The sequence below is a fragment of the Falco cherrug genome, chromosome 8 (assembly GCF_023634085.1).
Source record: "Falco cherrug isolate bFalChe1 chromosome 8, bFalChe1.pri, whole genome shotgun sequence".
NCBI classification, from domain to species: Eukaryota; Metazoa; Chordata; class Aves; order Falconiformes; family Falconidae; genus Falco; species Falco cherrug.
The window spans coordinates 59,267,827-59,287,584 of record NC_073704.1 but is presented as its reverse complement, the minus strand read 5'-3'; the positions used below and the strand labels follow the sequence as shown (position 1 = coordinate 59,287,584).

Here is a 19,758-nt window from a genome sequence, read left to right as displayed (position 1 = left end):
AACCCCCTGGCTGGGAGGGGATGGATTCAGGGATGGGACCATGGTAACAGGAGCTGGAATTGTCCCAGGCAGCTGCGGCACCAGGGGACTGAAGGTTGCTTCCAGTCTTGTACCTCTTGCAATCTCAAGAAGACCTTTCTGGATTCAAAATATTTTTAATTAGGACTAAAACATGAATTATGATTAGTAACTCCAGCTTTAAAAAGAAGTATGAAGCAGCCAGTCACTTTTACACCACTAACTAGGGGGAACAAAAAAAAAAAAAAAAAGGAATAAAATATACCTACCTAAAAGAAAACTGGTATGCTCGGCTACGCTTTGCTGCTGCCTAAACCAAGGCTGGAACTAGCTCAGTGATGACCTGAGGTGCAACAGAGCTGTGCAGGGGCAGCAGCTCCTGAGAGCTGCAGCTTTGGCCAAACCCTGACTGCAAACTCTAGACGGATATCCAAGTCCCGGGGACTGCACCCCTTGCACTGGCGGCAAACCTGCACCGAGCGGCAGCTGCTTCGGTGGATCAGTGCTTAGAAGAAGAACTTAGGATTTTGGGATTGCTTATTTTTGTTAAAGTTGCTTTACCATATATCTATTGCATCTATAATCTTCCCTTGCCTTGCATCTCCATTTTGAATTATTTATCATCGGGTATCACATTCATTTGCATACTTCATGAGGTGCAAACCAAATGATCGGTCACTATAGACTTTCCCAAACTACCTGTGCCAGGCTCTGCAGCAGCTTTGGTTTGGTTTTCACTAATACTTGAGGGGGAAAAAAAAATCCAAGGGGAAAATATTGGATTTACTGGAAACACAGAGTACAACAGCCCACATGCTTGCTGACAGCAAAGCCTTATGACTCTGTTATAGCCGTGCTCTGCAAGGAACACGCAGACTATCATCTTCGGTGTAATTTAACCGGTGATACAAATTGCAAGCAGTATTATTTCAAAGACCTTTATTTATTGATTAGCAACAAAGTCCTTATCCTCTTCCTGCTCCCTCCTTGAGTCGTGCTGATTGCACACAATAGAGGGCTATCACTTAAAGAGCCAATTAAGTCAACTTCTGAAAGGTAATTGAATAGCTGAAATTCTTAGTGCAATATTGTACTGCATTATCTTGATTGCAAGAAGAAAAAGCAAAGCAGTTGCAGCAACAAAAATTAGAGAATGAGGCATTGGCCAGAGGCAGGAATACCAAAATGGATGGTCCCATTAAAAAAAACAAAAACCAAAACAACAAAACAAACAAAAACCCCACAAAACCAAAAAGACAATTATTTTCACCTTGTGCTTACTTCTAACGCTTACTGGAGGTGTGAGACGGAAAAAAACCCCAAAACTTGGTCTTGTTTATTTTCTGCAAGTGGCAGGACTCTATGGGGGACCGGCTGCGCTGCTGGCGGGGCACAGAGCAGCACTGACCACGGCCACCCCAGCACCCCCCGGCCCAGGGGAAGCCCAACATCTGGGCATCCCAAACTCAACCAAAAGCTTTGGTTAAAGCATTTCTTGTGGCTGGGGCTTTATGAAGATAACACCTTCAGTATGGATTCACCCATGCCTGATGGAGGAGTTCATACCATCCTCCGGCAAAGCCACCAACAGACCTTCTCTCCTTTGCCCTCCTGTTCTCCCTTGGAAAGTACCTGGAGGATGTTGGATCACCTCTGGGATTTCCATGCCATGGCCCAACCGGGCTAAAGTGAGATGAGAAGTTTGCAATCTGTTGGGAAGGACATAGCTTCAGTCCCTTTGAAAAAACAAGCTTAAACAGAACAAAAAAAAAAAAAGGGGGTGGGGGGGAAGAAAGTGATGGTAAGCCTGCCAATACTCACAAGTTATATAAAATCACTCATTTAAATGAGTAAAAAATCCATCACAGAGAAGAATCTTCAGTAACCCGAAGGCACTGGTTATACACGGTCAAAATTCACCATTTTTGAGGAGCTAGTCAAAGTCGCAGCATTCGGACTATAAAGCCTTTACACAGGCACATAAAAAGGAAGCTTTTTCCAAAGCAGGAAAAGAGGTGCCACAAAACATAAAAATCTCCCTCTTTCCTCTGCGGCAACAGCAGCCCCTGGTGTGACCTGCCACCCCCGTGCTCCTGCCCCTCCATCCGCCCGGGGCCCCACAGCAGCAGAACCCATCCACCAGCCCAGCCTCCCAGTGCGTTAATGGCCAACTGGAGCCACCCGGGCACCCTCTGCCCCCCCCCCCCCCCCCCCCCCCCCCCCCATGTACTTTGCCCAGTGCCGGCGCCTTGCTGAAGGCAGCAGAGCTGGGTGGGACGCGGTGCCACAGCGGGGATGCTTTTCCAGGTGTCCCCCCAGCACCTGCCGCAGCATTCGGGGTGCCTGCCCGGAGCCCCACAGCCCTGCCAGCCCAGTGCCAGCACAGACCTCCCAGAGCCACCCGAAAAACGCCACTCCTCGGCTAGCAAACGTGCCAGCAGAGAGATGCAAGCCCATCCTTCTGCAGACACGGCCGCTGGCTCTGGGGGGCTGCGGGGGGGACGGTCAGAGGGTGGTTCCAGCAGGCTGTACGTGCCTTCCAGGTTGGGAACCCCTCTTGTGCCTTGACTTCCCACCTGTGAAACGGGCTGATGATACTCAGCCAACTTCACCTAGAGCTTTGCACTTCATCAACCCGCTTCCAGGTCTAGGACTCTGGTGCCACCACCCTCATGCTGCTGCTCTGGGGCCTCTGGGAGGTGTCAGTCCGAACCAAAACGTCCATTAATCCACTGGGAATTTGGCAGTACCTTGTAACTAATCTCCAAAATACAGGTGGCACCAACGTTTGCCACCGTGCACCAGAAATACAGCATCAGTGTGCTCAATGAGCTCAAACTTCTGCCTTACCCGGTTTTGTCAGGCACTCCTCAGTTTATTTTGCAATTATTTCTGCAATTCCCACTGAAAGACAGGGCACAGTTTAAAGCAATTGAACAATTTTTTCAAACTTGTCGGTCTTTACCCAAAAGAAGCCAGAAGGCAGCCTAGGGACTCCCATACACCCCAAAAATCCCAGCCCTCAGACAGCACTCCATGAAATGGGAGCTTCAGTTTTTCTTAATTCAGCAGACCGAAAGCTCATCAGAAAAGGCAACGCACCAGCCTCTCCCCAGCCAGCCTGTACTTGAGACTTGTTCTATCTTTTCAAAAGCTCTTTTCAGTTACACAATCACAAAAAAACCTGTAAGGACTATGTCTAGAACAGCTCTAAAAATTGTTTGTACTTTCCCTGAGAGCTTACGTCAACTCATGGGACAGAGGAGCGAAGAGAACAAATATTTCATGGAGCAGCCACGGCACATAAATATTGCCCCCGACACAGATGCACCATGACTACAATTACATCCTCACATCAATTACTAGTACACTCCCGAAAAACCATCTGTAGAGGACAAATAAATAAACAAACAAACAAACGTAAGCTTGAAATATGAAATTATCTGACGTTCTAGCAAGCTGCTTCACCTTATAATCATTATTTCCTGAGACACATGGCGCTGGTTCGTATTCCAATAACGCATCCGTGTAACCGCACAGGTACAAGGGAAGCGTACAAATCATGTCCTGCAAAACAACTGTTGGCAAAGAGCAGGATTTGTGTATTCACTGCTCACCACTGAACAGTTACATACATTTTAATTCCAACCTCAAACGCAATTTGGACCACGGCAGATGTTTCCTACAGCACTGGCTTCCTTTGGATGAGAGTTAATTCAGTTTGAACATGGCAGCAATGAAGAAAGGGATTTAAACATTTACTGCTTATTCTCCAAGCTTAATACCATCGAGGTAAAAACAAAGGAGCACTAAATTGTACAGCTAGACTAGTCTCCCCCAGCCTCGGCTCCGAATTCCGACCAGCCCAGTAAGCCCATGCTTCCCAGTCACCCAGGGCTCCCCTCCGACACCCACCTGCATGGAAAAGAAATTAAATTGTTTAACGAGGTTCTTCCAAATGTACACTGATGTAATGCAGAGGATACGCCTCTTGTTCTAGGCTGCTTAAGTGTCACCAAAAAAACGGGGCCACGCTCCTCTGCAAAACTCTTCCTCCTCTCCCCTCAGCAGCTTCCTCCTGTTACTCTCCACTAATAAGCAGATCGTTATTTCACCAGCTGCAATCAAAACCTTCCATAAGATGAAATCCAATTGCAGTTTTACATTCACATTGCTGCTCATCCTGAAGAGCCCTCAAATGCTGTTAATGAGCTGCGTGCGCTCGCATCGCCTCTCCCTGTACCAGCAGCACGGGCCGGGGAGTGACGGCTGCTTAAATACCGCACAGGCAGCCCAGCAGTTTAAGGGGAGAAGAAATACTATAAATAATTGAAATCACAGCAAGAAGTGTAGGCAGAGCAGAGGGAAAGAGGGCAACTCAGGGAGCTGGCGGCAGGAGGAGAGATAAGGGTTTCTCCTGGAAGCCAAACTAGAGTGCACGCACAAACCCCGCGCCTTCCCACCTGCGCGCTGCGCCATGCACCAGCAAGGTCCTTGCCCTTTTTTGCACCGTTTGGCAATCCAGATCTTATGCACTTACCAGCCCTCTCCTGCCAACATCTTCCCTTTCCTCCTCTCTGCCACCAAATCTCTAAGTCTGATGCAAACGACCCCCACACTGGTCCCCAGCACTGCAGCAATCCTGGTCACCAAATGATGCTGACGAGTAGATGTGGGTTTTCAGTGGCCCATTCTGCCACTGATGACTGCCTCACCTGCACAGACCGCTCCTCCCAGCCCAGCCTCTCACTGGGAGGCTGTGTGGAAGGCTTGCCCGTGCATCCAGCACGCTCAGGGCATACCGCAGAGGATCCTGCTCTCAGGTGGGGCTTCTGAGCACCGTGAGGTCACCATCAGGGGAAGCTGCAGAGACGACCACCTTGGGTTTGAAGGCATTAAGGATAATGAACCAGCACTCTGGAACAACAGGCAAGGGCTTGAAGTTTCCATACCAGCAGTGAAACACCTTCTTTGATGACCACAGCTTCTATGAAGGGCTAAAGGTCATCATTTTGCCTGACCTTTAACTATTTCAGCAATACATCTTGACCTGCATTTTAGAAGTTAGGAGCAGACAACACTACTCAGGCTAAGCGATCTGCTGCTGTTCTGACAGGTTCCCAAGGAGACATGAAATACCTGCCTTTCCCAGCTGACTCGCACGATGTACGCAAGAGCTCTGCAGACATCCCAAGAACCGCTTCGTTGGGCACAGGTCACTCAGGCAGGAGGTGGCAGGAGTTTACTGTGCTCTACGGAGCAACACTTGGCACAACAGCTCCAGATACCACTTCACCACAGCACAGGCTTGGAGAAAGGAGACTTCAACTAGCAACTCTGCTAACCAGACACCTTTGATGAGGGGCAAGTAAAGGATTTCTTAGCAAGCAGTTCATTCAAAGGGCGTGCAGTGATACCAAGAACCAGGTAAAAATCCCCATTAAGATCTCTGTGCAACTCAAGAGCATGTAAGAGGGCTGGTGTTCTCAGAGATAAGATGGGTATCTCGCCTTACACAGCAATCAATCAATTTTTAGGGGTCAACTGCCAGACCTCACCAGATTCCTCTTGCAGAATGTCAGTGGTTTCAGAGCAAGAGCCTGCACCAGGCATCGCTGTTAAAGTGCAGCCCTGCTCCTGGAGCCTCAGGGCTAGCAACTGACCAGGAGGTGAAGAAGTTTTGATACTGACTCTTCTGTAAAGCAATTCAGTTTAAGAGCTGCTGTTCAAGAAGCAGGTCACCAAGATGAAAGGTGACCACATTTCTTAAACATGACTCATTTCTTACAGAGCCTTCCGGAGGCAGCAAGGATCCCACGCAGCCTCTTTTCTACACACAGCCCTGCTGGGCAAGTGCTTTATCAGGGTGTGCCTAATTGTGTATCGGAGCCTGTGCAGCCTACCTGTCCCAAAACCAAGCCTGGTATGGGAGGGCTGAGCTTCATGTGCCTCTAAGGACATCCTCTGGTTGGGACAGGCAAGTGACAACTCATGGTGGTGTGAACGGCAAACCTGGTGTCAAGAGCAACTTCCAGTCCACAGCAAAAATACACATTCCGGCTTCTTTGATTTCAGCACAAGACTGGCCCTTGTAACCTCCCGGTGCCATAGGAAGGAGACTGGAAACCCAAGGCCACCTTGAGCAGAACAGCATTTCTTGTCTGACTTCTCATTAAAAGCAAGGAAGCCCTTCCGTACTTCCAAAAGACACCTGAACCTTAACTGTACTACCATGGCAGCAAGAAAAGATGGGAACCTTGTGATTTGAGAGGCTCTGCCGCTGAGAAACTACATTTGGGCACTCCCCACATTGTGAATGATGGAGTCTCTCCCTGACAAGACAGTGACGCACAGCATCTGTCCTCCAGTGTGGAAGGGGATGATGCTGACAGACCATCCTCCTCCTCCAACAGGAGGACAGCTCGTGGGCAGCCATCCCAGCTGAAGTCCCGTCCCCAGACCTGGCTCCCATTGACGGATGCACAGCCTGGCTCACCGAAAGATGCTGCAGCCAGTTCAGGCATGCCTCAGTGTGCTTAGTGGGAGGCCGGAGAGGAGCGAGGCTCCGACAGCTGGCAAAGGCAGCTGCCTGCAGCTGGCGGGGGGTAACGAAGAACCGGCGCTTCTCAGAAGCATGTTTCTGTTGCCCATACCCCCGAACAGCAGATCTCCTTGGACCATGGGCTCATAGAGAGCAGAGATCCCATAACACGGATATTTGAACGCTGTTAATTGATCCAACCCCATCTGAATGTCACGGTTGCTGTCAATGTTGTCAAAGGAACAAACCTGTTCCTTTCTCTTCCTGCCATCTTCCACTTCATCCATGGGGCATCCATTAGGTTCAAACACAAAGGCAGCAAAGAGCCTACAACAAGAGCCTCGTTAACTGACTGTACAACTGGATTTGTTTTGGAGCACAGTGCTGCCCCCCACATTGCAAGGCAGAGATCTTCCTGGGGGGGGAAATACGGATGAAGTTAAAAAAATATCTCGCATACATTGATATTGCAAGTGGCTCTTCCATCAGACTCAAAACAGCATTACCAGCTGTAAAAGGGAAAAAAACAACAACCAGGAAGTCTCCCAAAACAGCAGACCAAATGAAAAAGGAAAAGGATGAAGGAGGTTTCAAATCCAACTTGGAGAGAATGTGTATCGCAGCTTTAACTTGCTGCAAGGGAGAGGGGAAACAGGATAGCAGAGACCAGCAATCAGATCTATTAGGACCATCCAGATAGGTAAAAGATAGATGATCACCAAGCAATGATGGCTATTTTGGAATCAGCTAACTTCTGAAAATGTCTAGTCACTTCAGCTTCTCATACACATGAAATTAGTGTCCACACAAGAGTACTCTCCTGAAAGGACAGGATTTAATGCAGCTGAGATAATTATCTAGATCCTTCTTTATCCCATTAGTGGTTTTCATTCGCATCCTGGAACACCATAAGCAGATTGTTCAAGAATTATTTGCCATCCGCTGTTTCAATCCTGACCGAATTATCTTTATACCTCAGTATGAAGAAAAGAGATTACAGCCCTGCCAGGGCTTGCTGCAATGCCCTCTTTTCTGAGGCTCCTTTTATCATTTTCATTCTATAAGGTGATGAAAGGAATCAGAAAACAATTGCCACGGACATGGTTTTGCCCTCTCCTCCTCCTCCCTCTCTCCCCACGTGTGCGTTTGGGAGACGGAGGAGAAGCTCTTCCCACCACATCCCCTGCAGGAGATGCACCACTGCACCTGCAGAGAGATGAAGCTCGATGAGACTTAGTCATCAAATTACCCAGGACAGGATCCAAAAATGTTCCCAGCTTCCTTTTGCACCATGATCCACTAATAAAAGAACAAGGATGAAACTGTTAGAACCAATTAAACAAATCACTTGATGCAGGAGAAAGAAGTGGGATTCACTGCACTAGCGATCCCAGGGGCGTAAGCTAAACGTTGCGTTCCGTGCTCTCCGGTTAATACATGTCACCGCGCGAGCTCCAATGGAGATAAAGCCAACATCATTCAAACAGCCAACACAATCCCTTGCTCCAAGGCCTAAAACAACAAGAGGACAAAATTCCCCTCCCAGCCACTCCAGCCGCCTGCCAGGTTTTGTATTAATGGCAGAATTACATCTCCTTCCAGGTATGGCAAAGACGCAGCTCGTCTCGCCACGGGCATCTGCGAGCCTGCCCAGCGGGGAGCAGAGACGTCTGGATGACACAAAAGCTGTCCCTCCTCCTCAGAAAAAAGTAAGGAGGTAGGTCTCCAGCCCTGATGTGAATAGGAATGCATGTATTATTTTAAAAAAAGCGTGCTTTTTGGCTGTGTAGTGAGATCTGGAGGAGAGCTATCCTTATAAACAAGTTATTAAAAGGGGGAGGAGGGACACAATAATAGCAGGTGCCAATTACTCAGCTCCCAGCAGAGACTCTCCAATTTCTCACCTTCCCCCAAAGCAAGATGTGCCGCTGTACGGCAGCACATTTACTTGCAAGTGCAACACCCTTTCGGAGCATTGCTCCTCTCCCACCAGGCATCGCTACATCGCTGCCATGCAGCTGCCGGAGCAAGGCAGCCCATTTCTCCACCACCCCTGCACCGGAGCCAAGACCAACACAACTTAAAATTAATTTGGAAAGAGCGAAACAGCAGAAAGTAAATAAAATTATCTTTTTATTTGACTCCAGAATCTGGCCACTCCTCCCGCCAACAGGAACAGCAAATTTGTGAGCTAATTGCAACTGTCAGGTTTGCATCTCTCCAAATATCTGCTTAGTTTCAGGAACAAACCACCAGTAATGATTTTGTTATTTTAAGACAGCGGCATAGTTTCAGACAGTAAATGTCCACATTGCAACTGGAGCCATCAGAGAGATCCCATCCTTCGAGGCAAGCATGCCAAGGTAATGATTAATATTACAAAAGTAATCTGAGCCTTTAAAATCATTATTTCCAAAATCAGCAAATAATTACCAAGGCCTTCAGCAATCAATACCCAAAATAAATAGACAATTAAATTGCAAAAGCAACAGAAGAAAGTAGTTAATATTGCCAAACACACGCCAAATAGACTTTTTCATGGTAACCAAATACTTCCAGTAAATAGATATTTCAGCTCACTGGAGAGGCGCTTTCAGAAAGTAATAAATTAATCTAATAAAACAGACAGACAGGGTGGAACCAGACATTAACGAAACACTAACTGATCTATACGAAGCCAACCCATAATCCATGTCCTAATTATGCTCATCCACCACTCTGGGTTCTTAACACCCCCCCGCCCCCCCGGTCAGCTCTTTAGCTCAGGGAAAATACACGGTTCACGCAGATTCACTGGCACGACAGAGCAGAGAATTTCAGCCATCAAACAACAAAGTTTTTGCTCAGCTAGAATTTGCATTTCCAATTTTTTTTTTCTAAATACCTCTTGCTCCTCAAAGTCAGCAGATTAATCTGCTTTTAAACACAATTCTTCTTCTGCCTTCAGTTTGGTTTCAGCCCCATGCCACAGGATGAGCTCTCGCTGCCCAGCCACCTGCGCACAGTGCCTGCACGAGCATCCCCACAGCACAGCTCCGCTCTGGGAGCCAGGGGGTTTCTCCTGGGGGGCTACACCCCGCCTCACCATCACTCCTGGGACCCAGAGGGACCTGGAGCAACCCCTGACACCCAGCGCAAGGACCAGCACCACCTCCTCCCCAGGCAGCCCAACCCTTACCAGCTTCCACCCAAAATCATTGCTTCGAGATAACGATGCCACACTATTAGTTCATCATCTGGTGAAGTTCCTCAAGTGGTGGGTAACTGGAACTGGACAAGATTAAGAGAGGGAGAGAAGATGCCCATCCTGGTCGTTTTCTGTGACATCAAAGGAAGGAAAGGAGAAAACCCAGGGAAATGATTACAAAGAGAAAAGATATCAAAGCCAGCTCCGGAGAGAGTGCGGTGAGAGACAGCATGAAGGAATAGTTAGAACACGAAAGGCAAGATCAAATAAAAGCAAAAGATCACAGTCTGGGCACAGAGAGGAGGGAGGGGAGACCACCACTTTTTGCCAGCATCAACTGAATAACTCATTTGACAGGTGCCTGTCTGTGGTCACGGCTGAGTCAGAGTCCAACACTGCCCAGGTCCAGCCACCCACCAGGCAACCCCCACGGGCAGGTGCTGCCCTTGCTCTTCACACCCAGCATGGGGACACGCCACGGGGACGCTGCACAGCCGCTCAGCTCCCCGCGCACCCCTCTCCTGGGAGGAATACAGCGATTTAGTTCTCACTCGGAAAACTCCTCCAGCTTCTTCTGCATGAAGTTCTTGATACTGGCAGGGTTAGTCTTGCTACTATGCTTTCACTAAACCAGGCTTTACAAACACGTAGTGCTATTACACGTATCTTAAGTAGCTCCTGTCTCAGTATTGGGAGTGTTTCTTTGATTATTTACAAGGACTTCTGAAGGCTACACAACTTTTTTGGTACCACAGGCTTCTTATCTAAGCCGTGAAATTCCTTGGAGCAGTGAGTGACAAAAAGGGGTCTTCAGGTTAAACCTTATTTCCAGAAAGCTCTCACTATCAGGGAGAGAAGAAAAACCTGTGTTCTCTAAGGTAGTCTTGAAAATTTGATCAGGATGGTCTAAAAACTCATTGTGGAACAGGAGCGGGCCAGGTACCGGCATGGACCCAAGCCAACACTATGCTCTTCCCCCAGCTCAGCACCCATCCCACTACCCACAGCTCCTAAACCATGAGTACAACAATTACAGTCACAAGTAAACAGACACTGCAACGCAACAAAACTCGTTACGAAAATAAAAGGCAGGGAAATTTTTGCATAGGAGCTTCTTTAAAGCCTAATAATTTACATTTTAATGCTACTGCTGTCCACTTTAATATAAGCAGAAATGAAAACGCCTTGCACAAACATGTCTAGTCACTTCAAAATACACATTAACCTTTAGGTAAGTATTTATCCTGTACATAGAGCAAGAGGGCAGGAATATTAGGGGAGCAACTCCAAGGCAGGGGCAGGCAGGAGAGAAGGAGCTACGGAGCCGTCTCTGTGCATCAGAGGCATGTCCATGCTAATGCACGGAACCTGGAGACTTGAATGTGACTTGACACCGGGAGAAAAACAGACGGAGAAGCAGACAGTGCTACAATTAATGCAGAAAGAGATGATTTAAAACAGGAATCTGCCCTTCCTAATTTTCTTGCTTTGCAAGAGAAGCCTGATGTGAGCTCAAAAACAAACTCAAGAAGGGCATCGCTGGATAAACAGCCCCCTACACTTCAACTGAAATAAAAAAGGCAGAAAAAATGCATTTCTTCCCATCAAAGACAACAATCCTCTCCCTGAATCAGGAAGCTGTTAAGCAACGCTTGGTCAGCACTCCCCGAAAAGCCTCTCCTCCTAACAGCCTTAACCTGCCAGCCCCCGCCAAAGCCCTCTGTTTATTTTAATAGTTTCCATAATTCTTTAATTTGACCAGTGACTTCTGTCACCACAGCAGCCCTCTTCACCCACCAAGCCCCACAGATCCCTTGGGCTTTGTCTCGTGAAAGAAAGTGTCACCGTTAGAATTGGCACGATAACGATAGAGAAAACCTTCACGTGACACATAAAGCTTCGTCTCTGAATACTGAGATGGGCGGCTGCCCCAGGACGGATATTTGTTCGTGTTTCTTTATACCGTGAACTGAGAAATTGGTGCTTTGGTGCCTGGTTTGGGTTTTGTGACCAGGGAGAACCACGGCTAACCCCAGCGCACCCGCAGCAGCCTGCCAGCATTGCCCAATCTATTGCTAAAGCCATTTCTCCATCACTTAGCAGACTTCAAAGCTTTCTAGAGATGACTGGCAGCTTCACTTAAACTAGCCAGCTATAGATGTGTTTTACATTAAACACTAAGTGAATAATCAATGAACATTCAGGATATAAGCACAAATCAATGACTTGTTTTAGATGAATCAAAGGAATCACAAACGAGAAAGGGTTTTGTTCTGTAACAGAAGTAAACCAAGAGATGTACTTGATGTGACTGGGGATGTGCGTATTAACCTCTGCCTGCTCCTCTCCTACACACCAACACAGACCCTGCTGTCACAGAAGGACGGCTGTGTCCTCCAGACCCCAGTGACAAGAAATGTCACTGTCCCCAGAGAGCAGATGGGAACTGAGGTACAAAACCAACTGATTGACTTTCCCAAGACTGAGAGGGATATGGATAGCAAGGACCCAAATCCAAGTCTCCTGTGCTAGGGAACACTGTCCTGATTAGGAGAAAGCCCTCTTCCACTTCCAGCAACTTCAACCCCATCACGCAACCTCAGCTCTGATTGCTGGAGCAGCAATGGGACACGTGCACGTGCAGTGCAGGTCAAGAGCCTCGTTTAAAGACCTAATAAAAACTGGAAAGAAATAAAACCAGAAATACAGGTGACTCCAGGCAATTAAGGATTTGATAAATGATTATCAACAGATTGCACGGTGTCCCTCGCTCTTAAGATGAATTTGGTCAAATCATACATGGGATAATTTTGCAAACGCTGCTGCATTCCAGCCACCAGTCCCACACAACATCTGCTGAGCACCACAAAGGCTCTCAGAAATGCTCCCGCACACCTTTTTGTTCACCATGCCTTTTAATAACAGATTTCAAACCTCTACAGCTCCTCAACCAGGTCCCCACTGCACCTCCTCAGCCATCAGAAGCTTATGCTGGGTCTGCTGTTGGCATCTCTCCTCCTGGTAAATGCTTCCAAGGGTTGTAGTGAAATGACCCCAGCGCAGACCCAGGCTGTCACTCGCACTCATCTGGCTGTAGCCAGTGCCCAAGACCTCAAAGAAACTACAAACACTGAAGTCAAGCTGATGCAGGCAACAGAAATGGAAAAGCAGCAGGAACCATATGCCACAAGATAAGGTTCGTATTTCGCAGTATCACAAGCTTTGACTCCGCTGCTCCTGGAGCGGATTAGCGTCCACGGCTTTTATGCATTATATAAGGAGACTTTGTAAACACACCCCAAGGACCAGCCCTCCGGGTCGAAGTCTGCTTCCCACAAAGGGCACTCCGAGCAAGAGAAGCATCCTGCCACGTGCAGCACTGAACAAGCAGTATTCCTTTATGGAGATGCTGCCTGAGCCTGCCCTGCCACAGCGGGCACTGGAGCAACACTGCAGCTGGTGCCCCACGCTCCCCAGCACCCCAACATCCCGCTCCCCAGCACCCCAACATCCCACTTGCAAGCCACAGGAGAGACCCCATGCTCAGACCTGCACCGAGATACCCACCTGGGGTGCCAGGGGAAAGGCCTTCAAGGAGCTGCACACATCTATCCCGAAGGGCTTTCACAACGCCCACGGCAAGGACAGCTCCCACGGGGTGAGCATCCAAAATACCGCACAATCAGAACTCATTTCAGGGGTGCAAAGCTGCTGTGTAAAGCACAACCCCACTTCGCAGGTAAACAGGTACAGAGGTGCCTACCAGCTGTGGCTTTATAGCGGAAACCTGGAGCTGGCTGATACTGAGCACCTATAAATCTTCGAGGGTGGAAAAGCCTGCACAGGCAGCGTGGGCACAGAGCCCACCCTGAGCTACAGAGCCATACCCTGGAGGTCCAACCCCAACCTCAAAATGCAGCATTTCCAAGGGGCAGCATACTGGGAGTCTCCTCAAAGGGTCACCCAAGGTTTAGCATTTCCTATTCAGTAAAAAAAACAAACACCCAACACTTAAAGACCAAATATCCTGCAGCATTTATGGCCCTGGAGCAGGCTGCAAGGGGCAAAAAGAAGGGCTGGAAAGACGGTAGATGGCTGGTTGGTCAGTCAAAATGAGAACAGACACTATGGATGAGAACTGAACAGTTTTCATCACTGGAAAGAAAAAAACACACAAAATTTGATTGCAGCTAGGTTAAAATGTTTGCCTTCACCCCATCTGCAGCTTTGACTTATCTAGTCAGGCAAGCTGCCTGGTGCTACTGAGCCCTCCGTAAGACCCCCCCTTGTAATCCCCACGTCGGTCACGCTAATGCCCGCGCTTGCCCAAGCCTTCCCGGAGGCTTGATCCTCCAGCGGCAGGTCGCCTTCCACAGCGAAACCTTTCGTGTCCACCCCATGACAGCAGGTTACAGAGGAGCTTCTTCCAAGGCAGCTGCTTTTGAAAGTTAAACCCTACTTAAACCTAAACTCAGCACACAGGCGGTCCAGCTCCAAACCACCCCGTGACGTTGGACATCGGCCGCCGGTGACTGGTGGTGCTATTTGAGGCTGCGCTTCTCTCCCCGCTCCAGCAGACTATTTCAAACCTCATTTATAATTGGAAAGAGGCAGCATCTGTTTTTGCAGACCACGAGGGCAAAAATTTACTAATAAGCACAGCACAGCAAAACACGGTTAGGGGGTAAACAAACCCTGCGCTGGTCACAGAAAAGCAGCTCTGGAGCTGGTTTGACCTGGTTTATTTTCTTTCAACTCATTGTTTTATCCTCCCAACACAGAGCGGCAAGACAAGCAGGCTCTGTGATGCTGTATGTGTGAGTTTTTCGTATTGTTTTATTTCCCATCGGAGGCAATGCAGACACCTTGCCAGCCTTCCCCAGAGTGCCACAACAAGAGCAGCTCAGGATCACCGGGAATTACCTCTGGTCACTCACGGGGGGCGGCCGGTGTTAGAGAGGACTGGTAAACACAAAGTCTTTGAAAAATAAGGGGATGGGGATAAGGAAGAGGCAAGAAATTATCAAATCATCAGCTTAATGTCAGCTGAAGTGCTTAGAAGACAAGGAGAACTTCAGCGAGAGCTAACCTCTGTTTAACAAGAACAATCTATCATGAATTTCTGTGACAGTGTGCCACGACTTGCAGGAAGGGGAGAAGAAACAAAGATTTTGGAGGGACCTCTGATAGCCTCCATGCATGTGCCCGTAACACAGCTAGGGACACAGAGGCTGGACTGAGCCACCCAAAGGTGGGCTCACAACTGGTGGGAAGACTACTGGTGAGCTGGTCGTTGCCGCTCTTTGAGCACAGACTGGGAGGACCTTACTGAAGCGGGTTCCAGGGGAGCCCATCCCAGATCTGATACCGTTTGGTGTTTTCATCCATGACTTGGCTGACAGCAAAGAAAACAAGCCAACTGCCTTTGAAGTCTACACCAAGCTGAGAGGGACTGCAAGCATGCAGGAGGACAAGATCAGAATTCAAAATGATCCTGATACTTTAGAAGAAGCAGTCTGGGGAAAAAAAAAAAAAAAAGAAGGACACAGTTCAACAAGGACAAGCGTGAGGTAATGCCATTTGGTAAGAATAATCAACCAAGCAAATACGAGATAAGGAAAGAGAAGCAGGAAAAGTTCTGGAGAAGAATGGCTGAAGGGTGGGTGAGATAAAGAAAATGAAACACCAGTCATCTGCGGCAAAAGTAAAAAGCAAACACACTGGGATGTATAAATAGGATCATTGTGTGTAGGAGACCTGAAGTAATCCCTTATTCTTCTGAGCAAAAACAAGGCAGCGACTTCAGCCCTGTAACACGGGTTAAGCACCACTCTTCATGAAGGATGATGGAATGATTGAAGGAACCAGCCTGGTTTAATCTGTATTAGCAGGGCCTAAGAGGAAACACGGTAGCAGCTTCCAAATATCTAACAGGCTCCTGCAAAGAAGGAAGAAACTTTTCTGCCTGTGCCCAATAAATGGAAAAGAGCAGCAATCATGAAACCAAACTGAAGGAAAAAACCTCTTCTGTTCAGATCATAAGAAAAATCTAATAGCAGGGCCACTAAATGTCAAACAGATCGTTTGGGGAGCTTTGGCATCTCTGTCACCAGAGGTTTTTAAGAATGAATACAGTAAACATCTGTCAGGAAGGCACTGGTTATCACCAGTCCCGTGTAGGGGCAGGAGATGGACTGAATGACCTCTCAAGGTCTTCTCCAGCTCTGTATTGAATAACAGGCCGGTACATAAATGACCATAATAGCCGGAAACCTGGTGTGCTGACACAGCCTGCCCCGCGTTATTTGTGACCTGTTGTAGCACTCTGTTTTGCAAGAGATGTGCTGCTGTCAGAGGGAAACGCATATCCCAGGGAGGGTCCTACCAAGAAGGACAGGGACAGTGGCACCCAAAGTGGTTGTTTTGGCACTTGAATGAGCAATGGAGAAAAGCTACCTGTTAAAAAATAGAAGTGAGTTAAAGGCTGACTAAGGCCAACACAGTCCAGACAGCACAGACTACCTAGCGGGGCTGGCCGCCCTGCTTCAGAAACCAGGAGCGACTGCCTGGAGCCTGTGCAGCACCGCACGCTGGTTTCGCTTCGTTGACGTGAGGGAGCTACGAGCAAGACGACTGCTCAGCGGTAGCCACAAGGGCTCCTCTGCCCCTACACAACTTACCACGGTCTAGCATTTCTGGCTGAAAGCGCATACACCACCACCCAGTTATGCAAACATTTCGTCCAGTTAAAAATCTCACCAGCAGAAGCAAACCGATCCCCTGGCAGCACCCCTGCATTGCAAGTGCCCATCACCCAGACCTCTGCGGGAGGCAGCTGTGGTGGGATTTAAATCGTGTTAGCAGCACGACAGGAGAGCCCTGCTGGTGATGAACAAGGCAGAGGGGTCCAAGCAGCTGCCTGTCAGGTGCCCACAGCTGCCAGGAAAAGGTGGCACATCCCAGGGGCTCCTGCCCTGCTGCTGGGGAAGGGGCTGAGCTGAATGGGTACCTACATGGGCTCGTGTCATCCTGCCCACTGGAGTCAAAAAGCCTTCCCCCAGTGCTGCCCTGCCCCCATGCCAGCCTGGCACCACGCGCAAGCTGCACCTTGTGAGTGTGCACGGTGTGCCACGGGATTGCAAAGCCATCAGGTCACGTCTTACACTTGGCAAAAGCTGCTTCTCACCTGTAGTGGGGAGAGATGCTTATCTGGTGAGGGGGAAGAGAGGGTCAAGGGCTGGACGGCCAGACCGCCCGCCTTTAATGACCTCCGAAATTGCAAGAACTGGAAGAGCGGAGTGACCAGCACGAGCACGCCAGCCTGCACACCCATACACGAGGCAAATACACAATTCAGAAGCAACTACCAGAATCGTACCCCAGGCCAGTGTAAATCCGGCGCGCTGCTTTAGCGAGCAACAGGATGGGGAAACGCAACTGGTACACTGTCAGGAAAAAACAGCCCCGAGCATCCCTGCGATGCCGCCGCAGGATTCCCCCGCAGCCTCGACGGGACGGGGCCCCGTGCCCCTGCCCCAGAGCCGCCCGCTCCGTGCCACACCAGCACCAGTACGGGACCCGTCCCGCACCCGTCGAAGTGCTGGGCTCAGCACCCAGCCGCAGCAGCCGTGTGGGGTGCGGGGAGGGCAGAGCTGCTCCCATTCACCCCCAGTGCGCCCAGGGACCCCCAGCATCTGAGGGCTCCCCGGGTTTTGGCACCACCACCTCCCCGCGAGGGTTCAGCCCGCCGGGTCCCCCGCGCCCGCGAGGGTTTTTGCCATAAACGCGGGGGCTTAAGGGAAGCGAAGCCCAGCACGCCCCGACCCGCAGCCCCCGGCCCTCCCTGGGCCCCCCAGGCCGCGCCGCGCCCCGGGGAGGGGCGGGGACCCCCAGGCCGGGCACCGCCTGCCCCGCGCACGCCCGCCCCGGGGAGCCCACGGTCCCGGTCCCGCGGGGACCGGGGGTCACCAGCGGCACACGGTCCCCCGCCGGCGCCAGCGGGATGCTACCGGGCAGCATCCCCCGGGGTCGCGCAGGACCCCGCCGTGTCCGGACCCTAGCGCAGCGCCCCCCCGCCCCACCTGCCGCCCCGGCGGCGGGGGTCGCGGCCGAGCCCCCCTACCTTTGTGCCCGCCGAAGGCGCCGTACCAGGAGAGCGAGAGCAGGGCGCACAGGCAGCCGAGCAGCAGCGTGAGCGCCGTGCCGCTGCGGAGCCTCATCGCCTCCTCGCCGGCGGGGGCGGCCGCATGTCCCGGGCGCGGCGCGGCCTCGGCGGCCCCGGGGCCCCGGCGAGCGCGGAGCGGAGCGGAGCGGGGCGCACCGCCCGCATGCAGCGCCCGCGCCGGGCCGGGCCGCGCCGGGGCGGGCGGGCGGGGCGGGGCGGGGCGGGGGCGGGGCCAATGGGCGGGGCGGCGGCGGGCGGCGGGCGCCCCCGTGCGGAGAGCGCGGGGCCAAGCGGGCAGCGGGCGGGGGGGCGGGGGGGCGGGGGGGGGAGGGTGTGTGCGCGCGCCTCTGTGTGTGTGTATGTGTGTGTGTGTGTGTTTGTGTATCTGTGTCTCTGTGTATGTGTGTGTGTGTATCTGTGTGTCAGGGTGTGTACATGAGCGCTCACTCATGGGTTACATATATAAATGTACATATCCAAATACTTGGCTTATCCCCATAGATGTAGACATGGATACTTGTGCACATACATATGTCCATACAAAAATACATACATCACTGTGGGTGCCTGCACGGGTCTGTGCACGTGTGTATGTGTGCACACACGCCTGGCTCTGTGTGTGTGTGTGTGTGGGTGGCATATCTCTGTGTGTGTGTGTGCCCGTGTGTGCCCATATATGTGGGGGGGGTGGTGTCCATACACCTCCGTGTGCGTACACACCTGGGCCCCTACATCCATATGTATATATGCACGGGGGGGGCGCGTCTCTGTGCGTGGGGGCACATACGGAGTGTGCGCGTGGACCCCCACGTCCGCACCGCTGTGCCCGGGCAGTGGTGTGGAAATGACCCTCGACGCCTGGGCTGTGCGCGGGTGCCTATGGACGGGGCACGTGCTCAGCCCCTGTGCACGGGGGTCCCGGTGCCCTCAGAGGGGGGCTGTGCACAGCCGCGGTGTGGGGCTGTGGGGTGGCGTCGGGGGCAGCAGTCCCCGCAGCCCTGCCAGGCGTGCGCACTGCCATTTCCACAGAAGCGTTCCATCTTGGTTAAGGAAACAGCATCTAATGTTTATGGAGAGAAAATCGATGCCAGATGAATATTGCAAGTGGAAGCCGCCGTCTGGAAGGACATCATTGCTCTTCCAAAGGACCTGGCATTCAGGGGTTATGGCCTCAAGCTGCTTGCCGGGATGAATGACAGAAGAAATCAGATTTTTAAATTATTTTCCTTGTATTTTCTTCTCTTAATGGGTCCAGCTTTATTTCATTATAGACCGGGAGGAGCTGTACAGCGAGGGCTGGCTCGAAGCACGGCGTTTACACGCCTCCAACGCCTGAACTTGTTCCTGCGGTTGGTCGTGAGGTCAGGCAGGAGTTGGCAGCTCCTGTGCCCCCTGTGTGGGTACATAAATCCTCCGGAAAAAGTTGTTGTCTTCCATTCCCTGGAGCTCTTTTAGTGCTTAATATTTTTATTATTTATTATATAATATATTTTTATTATTTATAAACACATACTGTTTGTTAATACTATTAATATAAATATTTATCAGATGTATAAATATTGTAGGACTGGCTTCCAGTGATCACAGTCTGTTGTTCAGAAGGTTTGGGTCCCTTGGAGAGCGAGGCAGAGCGACGCACACGCCGTGCCGGGGCAGGAGCAGTGACCCAGGCGCGTGGCCATGCTCCCCCACAGCCTGGATGGCAGGCGGCCGGCAGGGATGCGCTGGGAGCCCAGCACGTCTCCTCCTGGCAGCATTCCAGCTGGCACAGGAATCCTTCTGAAATGGGGAAATCTGGCAAATTTTCCTGCTGGAGCGGCGAGAAGGGAGTGCAGCACCCAGGAGGGG

General features: G+C 50.7%; 1 protein-coding gene and 1 long non-coding RNA gene across 3 annotated transcripts in view; one reads left to right on the top strand and one right to left on the bottom strand.

Annotated features, from left to right (window-relative positions):
- The window catches only part of MGAT4B (alpha-1,3-mannosyl-glycoprotein 4-beta-N-acetylglucosaminyltransferase B), a 52,103-nt gene extending 33,997 nt beyond the window's left edge, over positions 1–18,106 (bottom strand). The window contains exons 1-2 of one of the 2 annotated variants that reach the window (XM_055718438.1): positions 17,869–17,982; positions 1,651–1,727 (exon numbers count right to left, since the gene is read on the bottom strand). In XM_055718438.1, coding sequence (XP_055574413.1) covers positions 1,651–1,684 — 34 coding nt within the window. In that variant the 5' untranslated portion in view covers positions 1,685–1,727; positions 17,869–17,982. Of the gene's footprint in view, positions 1–1,650; positions 1,728–17,868 lie in introns of both variants that reach the window. The other variant, XM_055718437.1, reaches the window with a different exon arrangement.
- LOC114016247 (uncharacterized) lies at positions 7,663–8,700 on the top strand. The gene is made up of 2 exons (XR_003560601.2): positions 7,663–8,276; positions 8,553–8,700. It is a non-coding gene; the product is annotated as an uncharacterized LOC114016247 (long non-coding RNA).
- Positions 18,107–19,758: the final 1,652 nt, after the last annotated feature.